The sequence below is a fragment of the Pelobates fuscus genome, chromosome 2, assembly GCF_036172605.1.
Source record: "Pelobates fuscus isolate aPelFus1 chromosome 2, aPelFus1.pri, whole genome shotgun sequence".
In the NCBI taxonomy this organism is placed as follows: Eukaryota; Metazoa; Chordata; class Amphibia; order Anura; family Pelobatidae; genus Pelobates; species Pelobates fuscus.
The window spans coordinates 362,448,516-362,463,884 of NC_086318.1; the positions used below are offsets into that span (position 1 = coordinate 362,448,516).

At 44.5% G+C, this 15,369-nt stretch overlaps 1 protein-coding gene across 1 annotated transcript in view; it reads left to right on the plus strand.

Annotated features, from left to right (window-relative positions):
• Window positions 1-747: 747 nt before the first annotated feature.
• The window catches only part of LOC134585896 (heme-binding protein 2-like), a 28,369-nt gene continuing 13,747 nt past the window's right edge, over window positions 748-15,369 (plus strand). The window contains exons 1-2 of the mRNA XM_063441376.1: window positions 748-900; window positions 10,696-10,816. Coding sequence (XP_063297446.1) covers window positions 754-900; window positions 10,696-10,816 — 268 coding nt within the window. The 5' untranslated portion in view covers window positions 748-753. The remainder of the gene's footprint in view (window positions 901-10,695; window positions 10,817-15,369) is intronic.

Sequence of the window (15,369 nt, forward strand, 5' to 3'; positions counted from 1 at the left end):
ATAATGTTGCCATTTTTTTTTAGTAAAATATACTGCTCTGCTGGTAATACCATCAGAGTCCTTACAAAGACCTACAAGCAGGATATTATATTTATCTATTTTATCACACCTGCTGTGAGCAAAATTATATTCTAGCATTTCAACTAATATTTCAGACTGTGGTTAAGGTATACTACATATTGTTTAAACCTTTGTATTCTCCCAATATTTCTGCAAAAATGCATATATGATTTTCTTTTTTAAGTGCATTTTTTTTTTAAACTTTTGCCTGAACAACAATATATAGCGAATATTGCTGTTTGATCATGTGTTTATGTGCTAGCTGTGCACCCTATATTTTAAATAAATGTTCAAAACAAAATATTTCTTTGTAATGACCAGGGTTTTTAATCTTCCATGCACACACTACATTAAAATGTCAGATCAGATTATTGATATGTGTATTTGTGAGTCATTTAGTTATCACAATATATAGCACAGATTGTCTAGGTTCATAATGTACCCAACTTTTATTTAACTAATCAGAGATCACATAATACCCTGCAATTATTCTGGAGTGTGAAAACAAAATATTTATTAAGAGATTTACATTATGCTATAAGAAATATAAGACATTTCTGTTATGTGTTTTATAGTTGAGAGACTGTGCAAAGCAATGCACTGGGTACTTTACCTGGCACTCCCCTACATACAGTATAAAAGAACAATACATGCCCATTCCTGGCACTAAGCTCTGGGTATCCAACAGAAATTATGTGCACAGAACTAATCCTGGTGCTGACCTTCCTCTGTGTGTGGAGCAACGAGGTGACAGCTAAAGATGGTTCTGATGGGTACAAGACTCCGGATTTCTGTAAAGGGTTTAAGTGCCCCAGATATCGAGTGGTGGAAAAGTATGAAGTAAGTGGGTGCTCATCATTTTAACACATGGGTTTTCTGTTTGTTTGGTTTAACCTGTGGGTATTATAGGAGTATTTTTGTTTTCACCTTCACTGGGAGTTTTACATGTCATATTTTCTTGAAGCCTTACTAGACTGACGTAGTAAAAAAACAAAACATGAAAAAACAACAACTGTGTATGGAAAGCCAAAAACAGAAGAAAGGAGGTAAATACGTTAAAACAAAGTACGTCCAAGCGGAAATATAAATAAATAAATACAACCCTAATATATAATAGTAATTAAATGCATACGAATAAATCTCCTACCAGAAAAATAAAAGTGTACATAGCGCAATATAGCACACAATAATGCAAAAGGTGAGCGGTGGTAGAAAACTCACAGAATGAGCAGAAATAACGATTATATTGTAACAATGGCACCTGTCAAGGGGTGGGATATTTTAGGCAGCAAGTTAACATTTAGTTGTTGAATTTCATGAGTTGGAAGCAAGAAAATGGGCAATTGAAACATCTGAGTTCCTTTAACAAGGGACAAATAGTGATGCCTAGACGACTGGGTCAGAGCTTCTCCAAAACGGCAAGTCTTTGGGGTTTTCGCGGGAAGCAGTGGATAGTACCTACCAAAAGTGTCGCAAGGAAAGACAACCTGTAAACTGGCATCAGGGTTATGGGCATCCCAAGGCTCATTGATGCATTTCGGGAGTGAAGGCTAGTCTGTCTGGTCTTATCACACAGAAGAGTTACTGTAGCTCACATTTCTAAAAAAAAATGTAATGCAGGCCATGATAGAAAGGTATCACACAGTGCCTTGCTGTTTGCTGCATATGGGGCTGCGTAGCCGCAGACCAGTCAGAGTGCCCATGATGACCCATGTCCACCACCAAAAGTGCCTTCAAGAGGGTATGTAAGCATCAGAACTGGACCATGGAGCAAATAGAAAAGTCATGTTTTTGTTTACATCAGGTGGTTGGCCATCTCTGGGAAAGAGACAGTAGCAGGATGCACTATGGGAAATAGGTAGGCTGACAGAAGCAGTGTTATACTGTGGGCAATGTTCTGCAGGGAAACCATTGGTGCTGGCATTCATGTGGATGTTACTTTTACATATATCACCTACCTTTAGATTGTTGCAGACCATGTACACCCCTCCATGGCAATGGTGTTCCCCGATGACAGTGGCCTCTTTCAGCAGTTTAATGCACCCTGCCACATTGCAAAAAAAAATTCAGAAATGGTTTGAGGAACAAGGAAAGGAGTGTTGCCTTGGCCTACAAACTCCCAAGAACTCAATCCAGGAGCATTTGTGAACAATTGGAGCACCAACATCAATTCTAAGCCAAGCAGTGATGGTGGGGGACCATCTTCTAGCACCCAGCATTATTACATGGTTTTAAGCACCTGCTACAAATGCTTATCCCTTAAATGCACACATGAGATCCATGCTTTCATACCACTGACTCGACAACCATGGCAGAGTTGGAGCTCAGTGTTTGTGCCAAAACTGTGGAGAAAATTATTTATTTTCATCCCCCTGAAAAGTTATCTTTTCCCCATAGCCCCTGGTTTCTTACACCTATGGCAAAATAAGAGTTTTCAGGTTTATAAAGCATGATAGGCATAAGCAGGATTCAGAAAGAAGTGTGAGCAATATAGACAAACAGGGCTATTGACAATTTATACTTTTACTATAGCCATAACTGACTCTAATTTACCGAAAACATGAGGCATCCAGAAGCAATTCATTTCTTTGAGCCCCACCAAACAATAGTGTTTTTTTTTAAGGATTTGAAAAATAATAATATTAATATTAATAATAATAAAGGTGTCTTGGGATCCATTGATTTTATTCCCAAGATATCGGCTCTGTATGGGTAGGCTAGTATACAAAGGAATACTTACCTTCGAAGTGCCATCTACATTTTTGAAGTGCCATCTCTATAAGTTAATTTTGTCTTGTGAGTTTAACCATTAAATAGATTATATCTCACTACCTGTATTGTACTACTCTATGTGTGTCTCATATTCTGTTCCTGGAGATTAACGTTGTTGGGGTTTTGCATATTTAACTACATAGAGGCATAGGCGTGCGCACGGGGTGTGCCGGGTGTACCTGGGCACACCCTAATCACACCTCCGTGCTGCACTGCCTCTGGGCAGACTGACATGTCGGGTCCTCGGTCTATGACCGAGGACCCGACACAGGAGGGGGCCCGGCGGCTTGCCCACAATGCCGCCGGGTGAGAGGCCCCTCCTGTCCGTCTGCCCTGATGGAGATTCAGCCTCAGTCTGCAGCTCCGCCGGGAGTGAGCTGCAGACTGAGGTGTCTCGCGATCTCCAGCCTGTCAGAGCGTTGTCGCGGCAACGCTCTGCCTGGAGATCGCGAGACTCACCGTGTGGTCTGCAGCTCACTCCCGGCGGAGCTGCAGACTGAAGAGAGAGGGCGCCCACTGGACCACCAGGGCAGGTATTTAAACCCCCTCTGTCCCCTGTCACTCACTGCCCCCCCACCCTGCCTCTGCCCCCATACCCCCCTAACCCCTGTCCCTAGCCCTCTAACCCCTGTCACTACCCCCCTAACCCCTGTCACTACCCCTCTAACCCCTGTCACTACCCCTCTAACCCCCTAACCCCTGTCACTACCCCCCGAACCCCTGTCACTACCCCCCGAACCCCTGTCACTACCCCTCTAACCCCTGTCACTACCCCTCTAACCCCTGTCACTACCCCCCTAACCCCTGTCACTACCCCTCTAACCCCTGTCACTACCCCTCTAACCCCTGTCACTACCCCTCTAACCCCCTAACCCCTGTCACTACCCCCTAACCCCTGTCACTACCCCCCTAACCCCTGTCACTACACCCTAACCCCTGTCACTACCCCTCTAACCCCTGTCACTACCCCCCTAACCCCTGTCACTACCCCTCTAACCCCTGTCACTACCCCCCTAACCCCTGTCACTACCCCTCTAACCCCCTAACCCCTGTCACTACCCCCCTAACCCTTGTCACTACCCCTCAACCCCCCTAACCCCTCTCACTGCCCCTCTACACCCTAACCCATGTCACTGCCTCTCCACCCCCCAACCCCTGTCACTGCCTCTCCACTCCCCCCCACCCCCTGTCACTGCCCCTCTACCCCTAACCCATGTCACTGCCTCTCCACCCCCTTAACCCGTTACTGCCCTTCCACTCCCCCACCCCCTGTCACTACCCCTCTATCCCCCTAACCCCTGTCACTACTCCTCTATCCCCCTAACCCGTTACTCCCCCTCTACCCCCTAACCCCGTCACTAACCGTCTACTCCCGCTACCTCCTGTCACTGCCTCTCCACCCCCCTACCTCCTGTCCCTCTACCCCCAACCCCTGTCTTTGCCCCTCCACCCTCCTAACCCCTGTCGCCCACACAGTGCACCCCTCACAATCATACACACTGTACCCCACACACACTGAATCCCTCACAATTACACAAACTGTACCCCTTACAATTACATACACTGTACCCCTCACAATCACACACTGCACCCTTCACAATTACACCACACTGTACTCCTCGCAATCACACACACTGCACCCCTTACACGCTGCACCGCTCACAATCACACACTGCACCTATGTATATTTGTATATATATATATATATATATATATATATATATATATATGTGTGTGTGTGTGTATGTGTATATAAAAATACATATACACGCGGCGTGTGTGTTTGTGCTTTAGGGTGCACACCCTAATGCAACAGGCTGCGCACGCCTATGCATAGAGGTGTCCTGACTTTATCTACAGTGTTTGCAATGCTTAAACCTTTTGCATATTTATGTAGTTTTTATCACACTCTCAATTGGAGGTATGTGGGTTTTGCTTTTGGTATTTTTGTATACTAAGTAGTCTATTCATTAAAAAAATTAATTGAGGTAAATTGAGAAGAAATATAATTAAGGTGTCTAAGGACCCATTAATTTTAATCCTGAATATCGGCTCTAAATGTGTAGGCTAGCATACTAAGGGGTCGGGTAGCTAAAAAGGGAATTGAGTAGCAACATTTAAGCCAGGGGCAGGCAACCTTCAGCATACCAGATGTTGTGGACTACATTTGGCCTGATGCTTTGCTAGCATTTGTGGCTGTAAATGCATTATGAGAGATATAATCCAGAACATCTGGAGTGCCGAAGGTTGCCTATCCGTGATCTATGCCAACACACTTTATTTCAAAAGAACTGAATGGAAGAAATTTTCCATTTCTGCTGTTTTCACCAAGGTCAGTCCTTACCATGCCAATAGAAACTTTTGTGAGTCACACAATAATGCAAAAGGTGAGCGGTGGTAGAGAACTCACAGAATGAGCAGAAATAATGATTATATTGTAACAATGGCACCTGTCAAGGGGTGGGATATTTTAGGCAGCAAGTTAACATTTAGTTGTTGAATTTCATGAGTTGGAAGCAAGAAAATGGGCAATTGAAACATCTGAGTTCCTTTAAGAAGGGACAAATAGTGATGCCTAGACGACTGGGTCAGAGCTTCTCCAAAACGGCAAGTCTTTGGGGTTTTCGCGGGAAGCAGTGGATAGTACCTACCAAAAGTGGCACAAGGAAAGACAACCGGTAAACTGGCATCAGGGTTATGGGCATCCCAAGGCTCATTGATGCATTTCGGGAGTGAAGGCTAGTCTGTCTGGTCTTATCACACAGAAGAGTTACTGTAGCTCACATTTCTAAAAAAAATGTAATGCAGGCCATGATAGAAAGGTATCACACAGTGCCTTGCTGTTTGCTGCATATGGGGCTGCGTAGCCGCAGACCAGTCAGAGTGCCCATGATGACCCATGTCCACCACCAAAAGTGCCTTCAAGAGGGTATGTAAGCATCAAAACTGGACCATGGAGCAAATAGAAAAGTAATTTCTGCTGTTTTCACCAAGGTCAGTCCTTACCATGCCAATAGAAACTTTTGTGAGTCACTCTGCACCCTCTCGTCCCCTTCTGGGTATCTTTGGATCCTCATTGTGTGTCTCTCCTCATCCCCCATTTCCACTTTGTGTGTCTCTTAAGCCACTGTCACTTCTTTGAAACATAGAAACATATAATGTTTTAACGGCAAAAAATAACCATTCGGCCCATCTAGTCTGCCCAATTTTCTAAATACTTTCATTAGTCCCTGGCCCTATCTTATAGTTAGGATAGCCTTGTCCCTATCCCACGCATGCTTAAACTCCTTTACTGTGTTAACCTCTACCACTTCAGCTGGAAGGCTATTCCATGCATCCACTACCCTCTCAGTAAATTAATATTTCCTGATATTATTTTGAAACCTTTGCCCCTCTAATTTAAGACTATGTCCTCTTGTTGTGGTAGTTTTTCTTCTTTTAAATATATTTGTGTCTCTAAATTCCCCTAACTTCTTGTATGTCTTAACTCATCTCACCCTTTTTTCGACCTGCGCACATGTACATTGTCACATGCATACATACCTCGGCATTTACTAATACACACACATGACCAGAGTCACATACATAGATACACAAAATCATGTAGTCACATACATATACAAACACACACATAGTCACAACATATATAACCACACAATTACACACAGACAGCCACAGTCATACATAGTCACATACACACAGTGTGTATGCACAGTCACATAAATACAGTAACAGTACATACACACAGTCATATACACAGTATCAGCCACTTTCACACAGACAGTCACATAAACTGTAACATTCACAATTGCACGGTATCAGTCACACACAGTCATACACACAGAGACAAACACACTCAGTATCCGTTACATAAACACAGTGACATACACACAAAACAGAATAAAATTAATGTCAGGCATCATGATTAAAGGTGACATAGGTAAAATTCTCCATTTAATTTTTTCGGCATGCATGGGTTTATCGCAGAACCCTTGGATGGAGCACTGATAAGAGATTGGGGACTTTTTTTTTTTTTTTAATTCTTTATTTTTGCACACGATAGGTAAGGCAAGAATAATACAACTTGAAGGCTTGCGCAGAAGCCAATAGCCAATACTTCAACCTCGTACACACAATCATTGACAGTAGACGATAGCCCAAGCCACTGTATAAATTCTGGAAAAACTTATCCCCTATCGAGGATTTTATGGTTTCTTAAAATTCCACGCTTAGCACTCGATGGGCATAGCCCGAGCAATAGAACTGTGAGGCTTTCGCAGAAACCAAAATACCCGGGCTCAGGTTTGGAAATACAAATGCTGACAGCAGCCCACTTGTCCAGCCTCGCTATAATTTCTACATTTCTTGCCCCCTACCGTGGATTTTGTAATTTTATCCAGGCACCATATCTTAAGTAGGAGCCCTAATCATATTAATGCTAGAGTTAACTTTAGGCATCCTCAATTCTCCATCAGCATACTCATGCCTGTGAGAGAAAAAATAAAAACAAACGCATGAAATGAGACAATAAGAAATATCGAAGAGATTGGGGACTTTTTGAGTTTATCCTGTGCATCCTGTATACTGTTTTCCTATACACACAAACACAATCAATTACAGTCACAGACAGAGTTAATCACATACATACAGTAACATTCACCTACACATAGTCACATACACACACAGTCTCACTCTCACATGGTCCTTAATGTGATGGATAATGTTGGGAGCAGGGAGTAGGATAGGAAGTCAAAGTCCCACTCCCTGCTATCTAGTGGTGAAGAAGCACGCACTCCCTGCTGCTTCCACTCTGCGTGTTGCATTGTTTCCAGACCGTGGCATATTACTCTGTACTGCCTTCCTGCATCAGACAGAGACACATCTCTCTGCCATAGATGCAGGTAGCACACCACATGGGGTGGCCCATTCGGCCTTGTAGCACCCCCTCAATCTGGTGTATGGTGACAATTGTCCCCCTCTGACCCCTTTGCTACATTACTGGAAATTTGGTCATCCCAACTAAATCTAAACTGGCAGTGTCTGGTTTCAAATCATTGCCCATTCCTATTGCAAGTATATTATCCAGAAAATGTACAAAGTACCAATTTTAAGCATAATTGGGAGTAATTGCATCCTGTAGGACGAACATTTGCAAATTATTGTTTTCTTGTTTTGATAATGATCAGTACTATTTGCCTGCTGGCAGAGACAGCAGCAAGGTGGCAAAGCGTTACAAACCCTTGATGGTGCAAAGGTTAAGTTATGTAGCAGCTGGCCAGCGATTTAGAGACAAAAAACCCTTCTAACTATGGGAAGGTTTAATACCTCTCTTATGCCCACACCTGCCATGCTGCATGTAGCGGAGAGCTGATTTCTCGCAGCTATTCTCCACTTAAGATCCTAGGGAGGCTCAGGAACAAGTCATTAGTAAATCCACAGCAGAGTTTCCAGCAGGTAAAAAGGTACAGCAATATCCCCACAGCACTCCCAATAACTGGACGACACACAGTTTCAGGAGTAGAACTGACAATCGTTTATTCCAGGGTTTCTTATAAAGCCTGCTCCCATGCAAGGGAGGGATTCACATTAATTAGGACAGTAACCAATACAGTGCTTGTTACCTCCCACACCTCTCCTCCCCTCCGAGTGACTCATAATCCCCTTAACTTACACAGTAATTTACCCCAAACCTGGATGTACCCCTAAACCATCATATAACATTAATATTAGGGTACCGCTAGGTAGCCCTGATCTGGGTGACTATTATATCCAAAATTCACCCAGATCGGACCAGTGGTTCGGTAGTTACGTGGAGGTGAAGTTTGACCGACCGCACACGAGTTGGTATCCGAAAAGGGTTCCATAAGTTTGGGCCCTGCGGTCGGTCTCCGTTCGGCAGTTAAAACATACACTTATAATTGCCATCCATACTTCCATCCGCCTAGATATTGGTTCCCTCATTCGGTACTTTGTTTCTACCGAATGGGGATTCGTTAGGACTCTCCGTTCGGCAGTTACGGAGCTCTGGAGGTCTCAGCGGTGTTCGGTTGCTTGAGTGTCCGATTTGAGTTCCAGACACTCGACGACCAAACACCGCTGAGATTTTCATGCGTAAGATGGCCGCCGCCACGTGTACGCATGCCGAATGGCGGCCACCCAGATACAATCCTAATGAGCTTGTTAACTTGCGGTTTTAGAAAGTATGCGAACCTTAATTGCTAACACACTTCTCTCTGGGGTGGTCCCTCAGTTCGGTAGTTTCCCTATGCATATGGTACGGATGGAAACTACCGAATAGCATACAATTCACACAGAAAATATACGAATAGGAAAATTAACACAGGCAAAATATACTGAATACAGTCACACAGGCATGTTACAGGACAGGCTTACTGCATTCCGCTACACTGCACGTTGGAACACATCTATTAAATCAGTGTTTCCCAAACCAGCCCTCAAGACCCAACAACAATCCAGGTTTTGTCAGTATCTCCATTTGAATAAAGCAGGGAAACACATAAATCCTGGATTGTTGGTGGACTATGAGGACTGGTTTGGGAGCCACTCTACAAAATGGTTCTGTCTAAAAGGGTTACTCCAACCACCATGACCACTTCACTGATTTAAGTGGGCATGGTAGTAGGAATCTGTATGTGCAGTATTTCTGCTTCAAACGCTGCACATACATAAATATCTGCACTTGTGTGCCAGGGGCTAATTACACACCCAGCACATGTGACTTTGGCAACCTTGAACTCTGTTCTGGTCTGCCTAATGTCAATTCTGTCCATAAAATATGCCCTTCGTCAAATCGCACTACACACTGGCAATGGATATGTTGAGCTCCTCACAATCTCCTTCTCAACCTACTTTTGCTGGTTCAGATTGTGCGCATGCGCTCTGAGCTGGCAACATTTTCCAATGCAGGCTTTTCTGTGAGAAGCCTTTGCTTGGACTGCACAAGGCCCTGGCTGGTGCCAGATATAGGCTTGGAAAGCTAAAGCAAGAGCTTTGCCTGGCACTGGATTCCAGGTAATTAAAAAAACTTTTTTACAGTGTTAATGAAAAATGTACTGGGGTGACCTAATTAATATGGCACTTGAAATAGAAAAATCCCCCCTTCCCTCTATAAGGGTTGTATGTAATAAAGAAAGAACGTGTTTTGCCCCCATGCCTCCATCTGTTGGAATTGGATTAGGGGTTAAATGTTAAATGTTAATAATGGGTGATGAACAGACCACTATCCACCCACTGTCCCCACCAGTGGTCAAGTTAATGGGAGCTCTAATGTTCTACATGTGTCGGCGGATGTCGGTGTCCACTCAAGCTCCAATCTGGGTGGGATGCATTATAATGCCCACTCACTGCTTTTTTTATGGTGTTTTCAATGGCATGCATGTCCACTTCCCTAGATTTTTTTTTTATCTACTGGGTTGCAAATGTTTGTCTGGTCTGATCTACAGATCCAATTCAGCCTTAATTGGAGCTTGTTAAGCAAAATATGAACACTGTTAAACACTATGAACAATGCCTACAGTTCAGTTTCAGTTCGAAGAGCCCATTCGGTACACGGCTATTTGCACTTCAGGAATAACCCTGATAGAGTTGGTAGCTGCAGAGTAGTATCTTTATAGTTATTGTAAATATACTTTACTGTATTATCTATGCTTTATGTGGAGTGATGAATGTTAATGGGCTCACTGTCTCTAATGTGAAAACCTGACAATACCTCTGTTTATATAATGGAGAAAGTGAACAGGATATAATGAGAGAAAAAAATCATATTAGTTATGATTGTCTATGATGGTGTTTAATGTTCTTACTTTAATAATAATTACCTGTATAACCCTGTCTGGTTTTCAGAAATTCGAGGTACGAGAGTATGAGCCAACAAACTGGGCAACAACCATTGTAGACTTGTCGGCTGATGTAGTACCTCAAAGTGATCGTCTCTACCGGTATATCAGAGGAGCAAATAAAAAAGGTTTGGCATTTACTGTGTTTTGTATAGAATATTATTTCTTAACCACCTGTAATATAAAAATGCAATATATAATATAACTCTTACCTGAAAAGGGGTTCAAGTAAGTCTTGACAAAATTCTTACATAGCAGCATTTTATTTTTTAACTTTAACTAAGGTTTATTCCTATTAGAAATAGTATAATTAAAATAAATCAGGGGACAGTTTAGGGTTGAAACACAGACAGGAGTTCAGAACACAGGTAAGCAACAGAACACGGGCAAGTCAAGAGAAGAGAATGTGGAATTCAATTGTAGATTATGCTAGCTTTAGTGTACCTATAATCTTAATTTTATTAATGACAGGAGGCGAGTATTTGCTTAAGTCTCTCTTTACTAGAACTCCACAGCAGCACAGAAAAAACAACCAATCAGAAAAAAGTTAGGTACTATAAAACTCCCCTCCCCATGCATCATTTCCTCTTTCAAGCTGCGACAAAACAGAATAAAAGGCAGAGAACATCATGGGGAAGAAACGAAGTCCTAGATACGATGAATATAACGATGTCCACCATCCAAGTGTAACCGTCAAACTAGATAGTGTAGATGGACTGTAAACTGAAACGAGAGAAAAACAGAATCGAACAGGTTGATTATCCAATGAAATGTACTCTGAATAAACATGTAGGTACCCAACGTAGCAACAAAATTAACCTAATATATAAATATCCCAACCCTACTTATGGAAAAAAACACAGACATAAGGAACAAGCGACAGGTAGCAGAGACAACAAACAGAGTTGCATACTTACCTGATAATCTAAACTATAACCTTAAACAAGGGAGGGACAAGAATGGGTGGGAAATACTCGCCTCCTGTCATTAATAAAATTAAGATTATAGGTACACTAAAGCTAGCATAATCTACAATTTTATAACATGACAGGAGGCTTCGTATTTGCTGTTTCAACGCTCAGTTCACCAATCCAACGCTGTTTGTGTCGCTGGTAATTATTCCAGGAAATATCAGAGTAATCCTAATTGGACCTTCCAAATACGATAGATGACAGCCGACGGGTCAAAGAAGATGCCAACCGACGAAGAATCTCAGATACGGAAAGAAAGCACCATCCGCCGGTAAATCCATTGTACGTGGTGTAGCAACCTGTTTCCTAGAAGTCGGTCCATGAGCTGGTAGGCTGACCTATTAGCCACATTCCTGTAGTTGTATAACTTCGAAATCCGATCTAGGACCTAGGGTCGCGAGGAGAAAACTGACACCAAGTCTCAACTCATGACCCGTAAGGCGGCTCCTCCGATCGTGCCAGGGCCATTCGGCGATGCGGCCTTGCAGGGAGATCTCCAATTCCAAGGAATGCACCGAAGACCACCACCAAAATCGTATTAGAAACCGAGGAGGAACTTTCGTTCCTTCCTGTCCTACCCGGTGATATGACTCATCCGAGAATAATTTCATAATGCAGGCAAGAGCGTGGCCAAACTAGCCGTATTCTAAGTGATTCCAAGATTCCAAATGGACTGTGTAAACCTCGGACGCAGTAGAGAAAGACTCCAAAGGACGTCCATTCAGGGTTCCGAACTGAACTTGTGTGGAAGGACGGTGGTCGCCTATTCTGGGAATAGTGAATCCTGGAAACCTTCAAAGGAAAGGGAAATGCCAAGCGGAACGCAGATTTCCATCCAGCAATGCCCTCGTCAAAGAGTGAAAGATGTCTGTAGGAGTCGGAGCACACCAGGTACCTCCGTAAAGTCTCGTAGATCTCCTCGACGGTAGTTGAAAAAGGAGGTTAGCGCGAATCCAAAAAAAAAAAAAAGACGGCTCCCGTGAGGGATTAATAGAGTATAGATGAAGGGTCCTCCATCTCCGAACCATGTTCACCAGGTATGCGCTCCGAGGAGACGGGGCAGTCACGCCATCTTATCCCAAGATCGTAAAGACCGGGGAAGTCAAGACAACCGTGGATTCCTGATTTACCATGTGACCATACGTACTGTTCTACCTTCAGACCGGGTAATAGGCCTTCCTTAATCTTGTTACCCAAGCAAGGCAGTGCCTGTTTGCTCCATGAAGGTCTCCGTATCTCCTGACATCTTGACATGGGAGAAACTGTCTGCGCAGTTTGCTCGTTATGGTCTGGATATCCAAAACATAAAGCAAACTCTGTATTATATGGTGCAGAATATGCCAAAACCTGCACTCTCAAAATACCGGAGGACCATCCGTTAGCGTACCATCTCCAGGAGTGTGTGTAATACCTCTGTTATACCTCTGAGTATTTCTCGCGTGTTTTACAGCGGTCCGGATCCAGTAGATCCACCACAGGAGATAGAATAGAGGGATCTAGTCTAAACATGTAATTTCTGCACGACCAGGCAGTCCTCTGGAACGAAGTCAGTAGCGTGGATGTCAGCCACAATTGAATGCAGGAGGGACGCCCCTCTATGTAGTCATCAATGTCTTGCACAGGCACAAGCCTGTGTGATGAACAAATGGCCGGTACTGTAGAGCGTCGGGTGTATAAGAGAGCCGCGCTCTCTACTACTGTGATCGCCTACCGTGAGAGCGTCCGGCTGCTAGCCTGAGCGGGCCGCACCCGTTAGTAACCAACAGCAGAGCCTACATCCGAGACCGGTTCTCTCTATGAGAATGGGTCCACCCAATTTGTCCTCTGTATCCAGCCCAGTATCTGGTTGAGGGCGAGTGAGGGGCTGCGCCCTCTAATAACAAATCAGTATCCGGTTCCGTATGAGAGGGTTCACCCTCTGTTCCTGAAAAAAAATATACTCGGATCGAGGGGATGGAGGGCCGCACCCTCCCGTGGTGCAAACTAGAGTCCCTAGAAGTCAGGGAGACCAAACTGTAGGGTGCACCAATTATAAGTGTCAGCATAAGGCTGAGGGCAATCTGGGAAAACAAGGAATGGAAAACTATCAACCGACTATCCGGATCCCGTGCGCGCGCGCGGGGTCCTGGTAGACCGTTGGTAGTCCGAGGAAAGCTGGAGACGTTCTCCGCAATCCACGAGTGCCCGGGAGGTCGGAGGAGGCCAAGTCAGGCCTCACGACGACCCGAGCGAATAGGAAAAGGAAGTCATGAAAAAACAAAAAAGCAACAATAAACCTAGATAAGAGAAAATACATCCATCCTATCTCGGATAGAATGTAAACGGCAGGCCGGAAGGTAAGAAAAGTAAATCCCACTGGACAGGGCCAGGAGCTAACCTAACGCAGGAAAAAACTACCGACCCTATAAGGACTCTGGGAGGCAGATACAGAGTAGCTGGTAAAGACAAGGAAAAAAACACCGCTTTCTCCTGTAGGAGTCTGAGTACCGGTCCCTGCCTGTGCGAAGTTCTCCTTGGAGATGTGCCGTCGCCGGTTTGGAGTAAACCGTGGATGTGTCCGGGGTCTTCATAAGAAACTTTGTCCTTCAGGCATGAGGTTTAGGGCCTTCACCCTTCCCACCGTATTCAGATGGCCGTATACTGGTGTCCTCTTGAACACTATGGCAATGGTTTTTGCCTGGACACCTGCCTATCTCCATGTCACTGGTGCGTCCTGGGTATCCTCAGTGATATTACCTCAGGCCTGCGGCCAAAAGGGGTTCGGTACCCATAGCGTAGGCCCGTCAGTAGGGCCTAGGCCCAGCAGGCCAAACGAATGGACACAGAAAGGTTAGCCAAGCAAATAGTCACAGACATAGCCGGTCATTCAAGTAGGCACCGACATAGCAGGCTATTCAATGGGGCACAGACATAGCAGGCCGTTCTCATGGGCACAGGCATAGCAGGCCGTTCTCATGGGCACAGGCATAGCAGGCCGTTCTTATGGACACGGGCATAGCAGGCCGTTCTTATGGACACAGGCATAGCAGGCCATTCTTATGGGCACAGACATAGCAGGCCAATCTTATGGGCACAGACATAGCAGGCCAATCTTATGGGCACAGACATAGCAGGCCAATCTTATGGGCACAAACATAGCAGGCCAATCTTATGGGCACAGACATAGCAGGCCAATCTTATGGGCACAGACATAGCAGGTCAATCTTATGGGCACAGACACAGCGGGCCGTTCTTATGGGCACAGACACAGCGGGCCGTTCTTATGGGCACAGACATAGCGGGCCGTTCTTATGGGCACAGACAAAGCAGGCCGTTCTTATGGGCACAGACAAAGCAGGCCGTTCTTATGGGCACAGACAAAGCAGGCCAATCAATGGGGCACAGACATAGCAGGCCAATCAATGGGTTGTGTATTACCATAATATTAGTATTAACATGAATTTATATAGCGCCTTCCAATTCCGTAGCGCTTTACAGTGGGTATTGAATGAGTAACGGGGACCTCTGAGTTCGGGTAGAGGTTCCCAAAAATTGTAGATCCTCAGGGCATCTCGTGACCTAGGACCCTTAGACAATCAACCCTTTTAGACAGCGTAATGCTGTGTGAGTAACTTGAACCAGGACTGGCAGTCCCTATGTGCCCAGCAGTCCAATAGTAGTATTCCAGCTGAATTGGATATAAGCGGAAGTATTCCAGTGACCATCGTGTC